General features: G+C 35.5%; 1 protein-coding gene across 1 annotated transcript; it reads left to right on the plus strand.

Moving 5' to 3' along the window:
* The first annotated feature begins 4287 nt into the window (after positions 1–4287).
* Positions 4288–12218, plus strand: glb1l (galactosidase, beta 1-like). The gene is made up of 16 exons (XM_016287263.1): positions 4288–4558; positions 4878–5044; positions 5132–5282; positions 6465–6525; positions 6603–6697; positions 7092–7272; positions 7393–7451; positions 7553–7674; positions 7820–7860; positions 7933–8051; positions 9178–9252; positions 9330–9419; positions 9633–9746; positions 11136–11267; positions 11359–11574; positions 11670–12218. The coding sequence occupies exons 1-16, from the start codon at positions 4496–4498 to the stop codon at positions 11871–11873; spliced, it is 1890 nt and encodes a 629-aa protein (XP_016142749.1). The 5' UTR covers positions 4288–4495; the 3' UTR covers positions 11874–12218.
* The last annotated feature ends 2 nt before the right edge of the window (positions 12219–12220 follow it).

Here is a 12220-nt window from a genome sequence, read left to right on the forward strand (position 1 = left end):
GTGCTGTGTGCAATCAGTGAAACAGCTGTGTGCAATCAGTGCTGTGTGCAATCAGTGCAATGAATGATGGGATATGTAGTCCGGGGTGATATGCAACAGGGTGTAGTGCGAGAGTCAATGAAAATGGAAAGGGTGACCTCTGATGGCTAGCAGATGGAAGTTCATGGACCGGATACGTAACATCAATGTTGTGTTTATGAGTAGTCACAGGAAAGATAACCTTAAATAGTCAATGGGAAGAATTTAGAGACATTTATCGATGTGTTAATGCAGTGTAACATGATCCATGGCACATGCCGTGTGTAAAACTGATGCCACATGGTGAAGATATATGTGATTCATCAGGTCCTATTAACTTTGGTCACTAAAATGGCAAAAATGTTTACTGTTGAGAAATCTGGAGGAGTTTGTCTGATTTTACGATTCCCAAGACTGCTGGGGGTCGCTGACATGATTCTCTCAGGGAGTCAGCATGGAAATATTTGGTTTATGTTGTAAAGAACACAGTCAGAATAGACTAATTAATCAGAGCTGACATTTCACAATTTGACGTTTTAAAATGGCTTTTTTTCCTCAAAAAGGAAATAGTTGTGTTAATCTGTAAACAACAAAACTATAATTCATTATTACATTTTAGAAATGTTAAACAAGATGTATAACATCTACATTTTTAACGAACAGTTTATTACAAAAATAGTAATTGTGTATTCTCAAGACAAATAAAATAGCCATGAATATATCTTTTCCAAAGAATAAGATAAACTATTACATAAGATGAGTTTACTGTTTTCACAAACAAAACAGGTGGAGTCCCTTCTGAAGCATATCACCATAGACGGCCTGTCTGAACATTCAGGAGAGCTCTGACTCAAGCAAATCCTCAAATAAAGAGAGGCCTTTTCCGGAAAAGCCCTGGAAATACAGCTGTGTTTAGCGAGTAATTAAAGGAGTGCTTTGTGTGCATGTATGGACACAAACTGAGCAAAAGAAACAAGGATCAACAAAGAAAAGAACATGAATCAAAATACTATGGCCCTTTAGTGACATGTTTGCGCAGCGTGTTGATATGTCTCAAAAATAGGCAAAAATGACTTGTCATCAATGTTCAAAGTGTACAGATATTCATTGAAACACTTCCTGTAATCTTCAAGGCAAATCTTTTTCAATATTTGAAAAACTGACCTCCCCATGCGAGAGAGCATTTTGGTTTATTCCCAAAGCATAAGTGGATTCTGAAAAGATTCTGAAATTGGAAGCAAAAGCTCACATTTTGACCCAGGTTTAAAAAGTACAAAACACCATTCCGTTATTTAGGCCACAATAATAAAGTTACAAACCCAGCATTAATTGTATTAATCCAAAGCCATCCTAATTACTAGGATTACCATGCACCCCTTTACAGGATATGTATTTCTGTATCCTGACAGCGAGAGGACCTGACTCACGGCCAAATCATCTCACAAGACCTCAGAGACTGACTCATTTATGCTCTACACATTAATCAACACTGCTTAGACAAACAGAGCCATAATGACACACAGAGAATGTGATCTCAGCCTCTCCCAGTCTGTCATATGCACTAAAAGTATTAATAAATAATACGTTTATTTAGATGCAAGTGAAGGGAGGTGAGTAATGGTTGGTTTAATTAGTGCCTGAGGGATGCTTTCCCTACAGAGAGCTAATAGTCCCCTGCTGAAGATAAAACTGTCAAAACTGAGTATCATCTTACCAAACGAAATGCTGCAAATGTGGCAGCCTTAACACCCAACAAAGTTAAGATATAGATTATTGTTAATTTAGAAGATGTGTGATAAGTGTCATCATTATGCTGCAAATTCAATCACTGTTTGTTATTTGATATTACATTAATGCAACCTCATCATTACAAAAGTGTAACTACACATATTTAAATACGTTACATACAAGTTTCAATAAAAATTACATTAAAGTATATTTTAGTTCACCATAATTGCTTGTCAGTACATTCTGCACTTTAACCATATTTCAAAAACAATAGAATTATGAAACTTTAGTGGGTCAAAATGCACTCCAAACATCATCTCATATCTTTTAATATAAATTTCAACAACAATAAATGTTCATTTAATTACAAATAACATGCAAATAAGTGAATGAAAACAATGCATTCAGTTCACACTTGAGAAAATTGTAAGTTTTCTGTAATAAGTACTAAAAGTGTGCTAAAGTGTACTTCTTTTTCACAAGGCAGCATAATCCAAATAAACAAACACATGCCAATTATTTTATGTCACACAGAATAACCTTCATTTGCAGATATAAATACATGTTCGACTAAAGTAGATATCCAGAATAAGGTCTTACACAAACCCAAATTCTGATTAATACAGGCATATGTGACCCTGGACCACAACATCTGTCATAAGTAGCATGGGTATATTTGTAGCAATAGCCAACAATACATTGTATGGGTCAAAATTATCGATTTTTTTTTAATGCCAAAAATCATTAGGATATTAAGTAAAGATCATGTTCCATTAAGATATTTTGTACATTTCCTACCGTGAATATATCAAAACTTAATTTTGAATAGTAATACACATGGCTAAGAACTTCATTTGGACAACTTTAAAGGTGATTTTCTCAATATTTTGATTATTTTGCACCCTCAGATTCCAGATTTTCAAATAGTTGTATCTCGGCCAAATATTGTCCTATCCTAACAAATCATACATCAATGGAAAGCTAATTTATTCAGCTGTATAAATCTCTGTTTCAAAAAAATGTACCCTTATGACTTGTTTTGTGGTCCAGAGTCACATTTGACAGCTGTCTTCAGAGTTCTAGAATCTGGAATATTTTGCTGACTATAGGAAGTTTAGAGTCAGCAGGCTCTCATTAGAGGGCGCTAAAGAGCACATGAACGAATGCAACATCAGTCTTCTATCCTGTAGCGCCTCTGAGTGTCTGAGGCGAACCATTGAAGCTCTGTTTATAAGACATTTAACTATGTACAATCAAAAGTGCACATCCAAGGTAATTCATTATCTAAGAAACTCAGTCCTGAGATGCTTTTATTGTTTGTAAAAAAAAATTTGCATTTGTATAATCTATGGAAACCTTTTTTCCATTCACTGGAGAAGTCACTCTAGTGACAGTTACATTGATAACGTGCTAATACCACATATATAACATAAATTAGCATTAGTATTACATTTGAGATAGATTTCACAGAACATAAATGTGGGATTGCTGACTATAGGAAGTTTAGAGTCAGCAGGCTCTCATTAGAGGGCGCTAAAGAGCACATGAACGAATACAACATCAGTCTTCTATCCTGTAGCGCCTCTGAGTGTCTGAGGCGAACCATTGAAGCTCTGTTAATAAGACATTTAACTATGTACAATCAAAAGTGCACATCCAAGGTAATTCATTATCTAAGAAACTCAGTCCTGAGATGCTTTTATTGTTTGTAAAAAAATATATATTTTTAAAACACAACATGGTAATTAAAACACTGGTTTTTGATATGAGGATATAGTAGTATACTTAAAGTATGATGTAAAGTTCACTTAAAGAAAACTTACGAGTATACTTGCAGTATAAAATTACTAAACTAGTAGTTTACTAAGACCATACTTCAAAGTGTACTAAAAATGCTACTACAAGTATTTAATTAGAAAACTATCAGTATTCATATAAGTTCACTTTTAGTATAGTTGCAGTACAAGCTAAAAAATATTGTTGTAAGTTTACTACTGTTACACTTAAAGTATACTTAAAAGTATACTTTTGTATACTAGAAAGTGGGCCAATTTAGTCCCAAGGAATATTGAAATAGTACACTTACAATTATACTACTAGTATACTGATATTTGTATACTTACTACATTAAGTATACTTAAAAAATATACTTGAACTTTACTTAAGTATACTTACTAAAATAAACTTGAAGTATACTACTTTTTGGTAAGGGTGGTCAGGCTGGTCTGTTTTTGGCACAACAGAAAAACTGTATAGCTTTTAGGAAAGGGCAGCAACAGCAATATGATATTACATTTATTTAAAATATTAATTATAATAAACAACTCTTCCACCAAGTTTTGTTCACTGAGCTACTGTTTTTTTACAGGTGTGCATTTGTGGCTATATTGCATAGGTTCGACCATCTGTTTAGCCATATCATTTATTTATTTATTTTTAATGCACTTCACTAGCAGCGCAAAACAGTAAAACAAGTTAACAATCTGGTTTATTACTGATGAAAAGGAGTCACTGAATCGTGGACTTTAGGACCCATGGCTAAACAGAATACAATCACATGACCGTCATGTTCAAAGAGAAGAAACGCTGCAAAGCTATTGAACAGAGAAAGTGGACCGCTTTATGCAAAATGACATAACAGAAAAGTTTGTGCAGTTGTAATATTATTTCCTGACACGTTACAGTCACGCGCTGCTATCATAATGTCAAACGGAAGAGTGTTACTGCGTCTTATCCGTTTGATTTAGAGATGAAGTCACAAATGACTTTCGTTTTATTAAGTCTGTGCTTGTTGCCAGTCATTTTTGTGTTGGTAAGTACCTGATTCAAAGTACACGACTTTCACCTCTACACAATGTTATTAATTCGTTTTTACTAACCCGACATTGTATTCGGGTTCCCATGGTCATAGAAACTTCAATTCAATATCAAATTGTGATTTTAAGCCAATGTAAAGTCATTAAGAAGTATATAGTGAATTTGGATTTGTATTATTATTGTTATTTTGTAATTATGCTCATTGTAAATGCAATCTCTATCAAAATGAGAATAGTTAAATAGAATAGTTTGTGGATACTTATGCACCCACAACACCCTGCACATTTTTAACTAGATGACATTTCTGTTTTAAGGCAGATTCACGCTCATTTTCCATCGACTACAAGAACAACTGCTTCCAAAAGGATGGAAAACCATTTCAGTACATCTCAGGAAGCATCCACTACTCCCGCATTCCTCGGGAATATTGGAAGGACAGGCTGCTCAAGATGTACATGACTGGACTCAATGCGATTCAGGTGTACGTGGAACAGAGAAACAGTGCAAACCCTGTGTACACACTTATGTTACACATCTTGCCAAAAATATTTTGCTTGCTTTCATGCAGGTATGTGCCATGGAACTTCCACGAGACTGTGCAGGGGGTGTTCAACTTTGCAGGAGACAGAGATCTTGAGTACTTCTTGAACCTGGCCAATCAGACAGGGCTGTTAGTCATCCTGCGACCAGGGCCGTACATCTGTGCAGAATGGGAAATGGTGACTGTTACTTCCTCATGTTGCTAAATTTGAATATTTTTGAAATGTGATATTTTAAAATAGGCCAGTGGGTGTTGTGTATCGCTGCATGTGATTATGAGAATTTGACTTTTCAGGGAGTGTGTTTTTAAAGGAATAGTTCACCCAAGATTATACGTTATCTTGTGATCACCCTTATAGCATTCCAAACCTATGTCTTTCTTTCTTCCATAGAACACAATATAAGCTCTTTAGTAGAATGTTCATGCTGCTTTTTTCCCATTAAATCAAAATCAGTGGCGACTCCAAAAGAAGCATAGTTTATATGACTTGTCTCCTTAAGTCATACAATAGGGTTGTGTTAGGAAATACTTCAAATTAAGTGAATAAATCAGGAAAAAGTGTGATTAGAAAATCATTTTGATTAAAATATCTTATTGCTTAAAGGCTGTAATATATACACTTATACAAGTTTTAAAATCTGAACAGATTTCAAAACACTATAGACATCATATACTTGTTGACTTTGGTTACACAGGGAAAAACTGTGCATCATACACTTAATGACTGAGGATCACTCACTCGTAGACTTTCATATCGTTCCGAACACACACACTCATGCCGAAACATGAAAAATGAAACCAAATATGTGTTCTGAAAATCATCAAAATGTCCAATGTTTTAATGTCCTCTGACTGGATGAATTCATAATCATCCAGTCTTTAAGTCTGTGTCCCACAGTTTTATGTGAAATATGTCAACTCTGACTGCCAAAAATCTAGACTGTGTGTAACTTTTGGCTACTAGTCTCAGTTCCTCCAGACTGTAAATTGGGGCAAAGATCGGTGCAAAAGTTGTGTAGTGTATTCTAGCCTTAAGAAAACTTTGACAATAGTGCATAAATCATATGGTTTTTGGTCATTTTTGGACTTTGACAGACCCTGGTCACCATTCACTTTTTATTATATGGAAAAGAGCAGCATGTACATTCTATTCAATGATTATATTCTAATCGAATTAATACATTTGATTAAACATATACATGAGTAAATAATGATAGATTTTTATTTTTATTTTTTTTTATAATTTTGAATGAGAATTTGATTCATGATTCTATTAAGAATTAGTTCTGGTTACAACACAAAAGACAGCCTTGTGATTGTTATTTTGTGAATAAATTGTGGGTTCTTATCTGTCCGATAGGGTGGTTTGCCTGCCTGGTTGCTACAAAAGCCAAACATTATCCTTCGTTCAGCTGACACAGGTAAATGTTACGTCTGCATGAGGCATGACTTCACATAGGCCAGATCGGTCTTTAATGGTAGTGTTTGTCTGTTTCAGAGTATTTGAAGCCAGCAAGTGAGTGGTTGGCTGAGCTGCTCACTAAGATGAGGCCGTGGCTTTATCAGAATGGAGGAAATATTATCAGTGTGCAGGTACAATATAGTGCTAACATTTAGTAAGTATACAAGCATTACCAGACACATCTGTCCAATGCAGTGTCCTCAGATGAGTGGGTCAGTCCCCCTAGTTGAACCCGATAAGACGTTCTCAAGGACACATTGTTGACAGCTGGGTTAGAACCTACAATTGGTTTGTTACCAGCTGAGATATTTAACCACTATGCTGCTCCACCCAGAAAAAAATGTAAAATAATATTTACTGAGTATGCAATAATAACAAAGAACTTATTACAGTTTTGTAGGACTGAGAGCCCATACATAGTAATTATGTTTGGTGTTGATGTGTAAACAGTGCTTTACAATGTATAGACAAGTATGTCTATGGCTTTTCAGGTGTGAATATTTTGTGCTTTTTTCCCCTTATCAGGTGGAGAATGAATATGGCAGCTACTTCGCCTGTGATTACAACTACATGCGGCATCTTCACACTCTGTTCCGTTTGTTCCTGGGGGAGGACGTCATTCTCTTTACTACGGATGGGAATACGGATAAAGAGATGATCTGTGGCACACTTGAGGGCTTGTACGCCACTATAGACTTTGGCACAGGTAAAGTCAACTGAGGTCTCTTGTGTCTGACCTGTGCAGTGTTTTTAAGAAATTTTAACTAGATTTTTAATCCATGTATGCATATCCAGTGTTCAAAATTTTATTTTTTCCCCCGTTTAGATACCAACATTACTGCTGCCTTCATTCGACAAAGAAGGTTTGAGCCTAAAGGCCCACTGGTAAGTAAGATGTTTGATAGAGCATTCATGTTGTGTGATTGTTTGTCTCTCTATTTATCAAGCTGTAGGATTTGGCAGTAATTGATGTGTCATGATTTCAGGTGAATTCTGAGTTCTATACAGGCTGGTTGGATCACTGGGGTGAAAAACATGCTTCTGTGGACACTGTCAAAGTAAGCAAAATGCTGGGAGAGATGTTGTCCATGGGTGCCAGTGTGAACATGTAAGTAATGTTTTCTATCCAATAATGAGTGCAAAGCCATTTGATTCATTAGATGTTATCAATTAAAAATAACTAGTTTTTTATATTAAAAATGGCTGTACCTCTGATAATCCAACTTAGATAAAGAGTTTTCTTCTAATCACAGGTACATGTTTGAGGGAGGAACAAACTTTGGTTACTGGAATGGTAAATCTGCTATCTCAGTATACTTGTTCCCATATCCTTGACATCTTAATGTGTGAATGTTATCATTCATAGGAGCGGATCATGATAGCAGGTTTCGGTCTGTGGTGACCAGTTATGATTACAATGCACCTTTATCAGAGGCAGGAGACCCCACTGACAAACTGCTTGCCATCAGAGATGTCATTAAGAATGTAAGAACATGCATACATTAACTCTGAATGCACATGTATGGCAATATCCAATTTACAGTTGGTATTGCTGGACTTATGACTGTATTACTGTTCAGAAGTTCCAGGTCAGTAAGTTTTTTTTTGTTTTGTTTTGTTTTTGAAAGAAGTCTCTTATACTGACTAAGATTTTGATCAAAAAAATCAGTAAAAACAGTAATTTTGTGAAATATTATCATTTAAAATATCTGTTTTCTATTTAAATATATTTTAAAATGTAGTTTTATTTTCCTGTTATGCAAAGCTGAATTTTCAGCATCCTTGCTCCAGTCTTCAGTGTCACATGATCCTTCAGAAATTATACTAATATGCTGATTTGGTGCTCAAGAAACATTTATTATTATCGATGTTGAAAACAGTTGTGCTGCTTCATAATGTTGTGGAAACATGATGAATAGAGAGTTCAAAGAACAGCCTTTTTTAAATATAAATATTTTATAACATTACAAATGTCATTAATTTTTCTTTTGATCAATTTAATGCATCCTTTCTGAATAAAAGTATTAATTTCTTCTGAAACAAGTCTTATTTAAATCTCTGAATGGTGGTGTATTACTTTGTGACAGTAGAAAGGACTCTTGTATGTTATTCAGATGCAGGAAAAAATGATGAAGCAGTTTTTGCTGGACATTAAAAATAACATTACTATTTACTCTTGATTTCGATAGTCCACTTTAGACATTCTACTAACTATAAATAACTATGTAACTACATGTCAGCTAACTTGAATTGGCAACGACAGTAAATGTCAACTCTTATTAGAGTATTAGTCAGGTTAGGGTTAGTTGACATCCTTGCAAAGATACTTATAGTGAGTAGTATCAAAAAGGGACCATCAAAATGAAGTGTTAGCAGATATTAAGCAGACTGTCTACTATTACTCTAAAGCCAGGTAGTTGACATGTAACTGCAAAGTTGCTTATAGTTAGTGGACTCAAAAGAAACTTAGAATTTTCTTTGGTTTTTTTATAGACAGTTTTGTTCATAATGCTCAACCGCTAGGTGACCAGCTAGTATCTGTAACCAGCATCTACTGAATAACAAAACAGACATCCATACTATTGTATTAATAATATGTGTTTGTTTTCAGTTTCGAGACATTCCAGTTGGTCCCATGCCACCAGCCACCCCAAAGTTCGCTTATGGCTTTGTTACACTTCAGAAGGTGTGCAAAACCTTATTCATTTGCAAGATTTCTTGGCCATACAACCCTTCTTACTCTGTTCCTATTTTCTTTCATAGGTTGGCAACATCAGCAGCTTGTTGGATACGCTGTCACCCCAAGGTCCAGTACGATCTCAATATCCTTTGACGTTTGAGGAGATTAAACAGGTATATTTAAAATAACTTAATACGGTCCATAAACGTTATGAATGTGATTATAGCCAATTCATGTTTTCTGTTGTGTTTAGCCAGCCAATAAAGGCCAATGTTGTATTTCCTCATAAAGGGCTGTAGATGTGGATATATGGTTTGGGTTTTGGAGCTTGGTCTTGGTTAAGTGTAAAAGCTGGTCTGAGCTTGTGTTATGTCAACTGTGTGCAGTACTATGGCTTCATGCTTTACCGAACGACACTGCCACGGAATGTTCCCGAGCCGACGCCTCTCATCTCGCCCCTCAATGGCATCCATGATCGTGCATACGTCTCTGTGAATGGGGTGAGCAGACCACTTGTTTGGGTCACGCTAACACCATGTTTTGTTCTCACCATGGTTAGACAGACACTATAACTGTGTGTAAAACCACTATTTCCCACTGCTCATCATTTTGAAAATATAGGTTTAAAATGAGGTACACTCACATGTGATGAAGACTTATCAGGAATAGGAATTGTAGAGTATAAAGTACATAAACACATTGTGATGAAGATGAGGCAGTAAAACAAACAAAAAAAATTACTAGGTGCTTTCCAGTTGACCAAAAGTGCCGTGCAAAGTGGACTTCACAGGGAATTCTGCCATATTAAGTGCCATTCCAGTCTGAAGGAAATGTATGTTCAGTTCAAAGGGCACTGCAGACAGCATAGGGAATAACAGAACACCAATACATCTTCACAGGATATGGAGGAAATTTACCCTTCAGTCACTAGTGCAAGTTTAAATAAAAAAAACTCTGTGAAAATGAGTTGAGGTTGTAGCATTTTTATTGACTATAATTATCATGATTATGGCTAAATAGGATAAAATACACACACACGTAATATAACCAAATTATGTTTATTTTGCTATTAAACATGACAACCCGACATTACTCAGTTTAACACTTTCAAATATGAGTTATATTTAACATTTAAAAAAAAAAAGTGTTAATGTATTTTATGTATTGAATCGAATTAAATAAATCTATCATGTTAATTTCTTAATGAGTTTTTAATTATTTATTTTGGTTTTCATTGTAATTTTAATTGTGTTGGTTTTAAACTTTTTATTGTTTTTAACAGTCTATATAATTTGTATTAATTTGATTTCAGTTGTATTTATTTTAGTACATTAAGTTAAACAAAAAAATAGAAACTGTTTTGGCAACTAGGTGAAAGTTTTTTAATATTTTATTTTATTTCAGTTAACGTTTAAGTACGTTTTCATGAGTTTAGTTGTAGTTAAATATAAAAACCCTTTTTTATACATAGGTACAGAATATTAAATAAAAGTATATCATGCCTTCATACCTCATACTCTTATAATGTGCGCAACTCACATTTTATGATTGTTGATGTTCTGATTGAGCGCACTGTCAAGTGCACTTCTACTGATATCCTGTGCTCAGGAAGCAGTGAACACTGCATTGGGACCCTGCCAATTTAGAACACAGCTACTGAGTGCACCGTCAAGACAAAATAAAAAATTATCTTCACAAAACCAAACTGCTGATCACTTCAGTTTACATAATCAAATGGAGAAAGATTAACCAATATGCCGACTTGTATATATTCATGTTTAACTGTTTATTTAGGGCCTACACTTAAAACTCATCTTAACCATGGTTTTGTTTGAAAGGCAGATGTTTGGCAGAAAAGATGGTTTAGATTGAAACTTGTCTGTGAGCAGGTGTACCAGGGGCTTATGGAGAGGGACACTGCACTGGTCATGAACGTTACAGGACAACAAGGGGATCAGTTGGACATACTCGTGGAGAACATGGGCAGGATCAATTTTGGCAGTTATATCAATGATAAAAAGGCAAGTTAACGAAATATGGCAAGATTAGCTAATATTCCCTAAACCAACTGAGAAAATTCAATTAACGAAGTATATAAAACCCCCTTTTCAGGGTCTCTTGGGTAACCTCATTTTGGGCAATGATGTTCTCACTGATTGGTCAATCTATCCACTGGACATTGACACTGCCGTAGCCAATGGCTGGCTGCAGGCGGCTCACTCAGGGTCAGCGATGGAAGCAGGAGACGGACCAATGATCTACTCAGGAACCTTGAAGTCTACAGGCCTCGCATGGGACACTTTTGTAAAACTTAATGGATGGACTAAGGTAAGGCGTATTTTTTGTATTATGAAGAATATCTAGTATTTGTTATCTTGAGTAACTACATGGCAGTGTTGTGTAATTCAGTTTTTCTCTTTTAGGGTCAGGTGTGGGTAAATGAGGTGAACCTGGGAAGGTATTGGCCCCAGAGGGGCCCCCAACAGACGCTCTATGTTCCTGGACCTTTTCTTAGTGCCACTCAACCAAACAACATCACAGTGCTGGAGCTGGAAAGAGCTCCTTCACACAGAAGAATCCTGTTTATGGACCGGCCTCAGCTGAACAACACTGGACAGAAGACATGATCATATACTCTAACAGTGATAACCAGTTTCAGTATAGCTCCATCATCTCTGCTCAAATCTATCAAGTATAACAGAAATACAGCCATTATAATGCATAACACTGTAATTTTTGCCACATTTGCCCAATTTACTGGTCAGTTTATTGCTTTAGAAATGGTAAAAATGCTAAAGTTTTTCCACACCAAGGTGCTGAGGTTAATTTTCGTACTCTGACAAATCTAAGAAGTCAAGACCTTGATGTGCATTAAAGTTTATCTGCTTTAAAAGAAGATGATTTAAATCTCAGTGTCATAACTCCATATTCAACGTTTTTGAGGGGGACAGTCATGATGTAAAATATCTGGAAT

Source organism: Sinocyclocheilus grahami, unplaced genomic scaffold (assembly GCF_001515645.1).
Source record: "Sinocyclocheilus grahami isolate Dianchi unplaced genomic scaffold, SAMN03320097.WGS_v1.1 scaffold220.1, whole genome shotgun sequence".
NCBI lineage: Eukaryota > Metazoa > Chordata > Actinopteri > Cypriniformes > Cyprinidae > Sinocyclocheilus > Sinocyclocheilus grahami.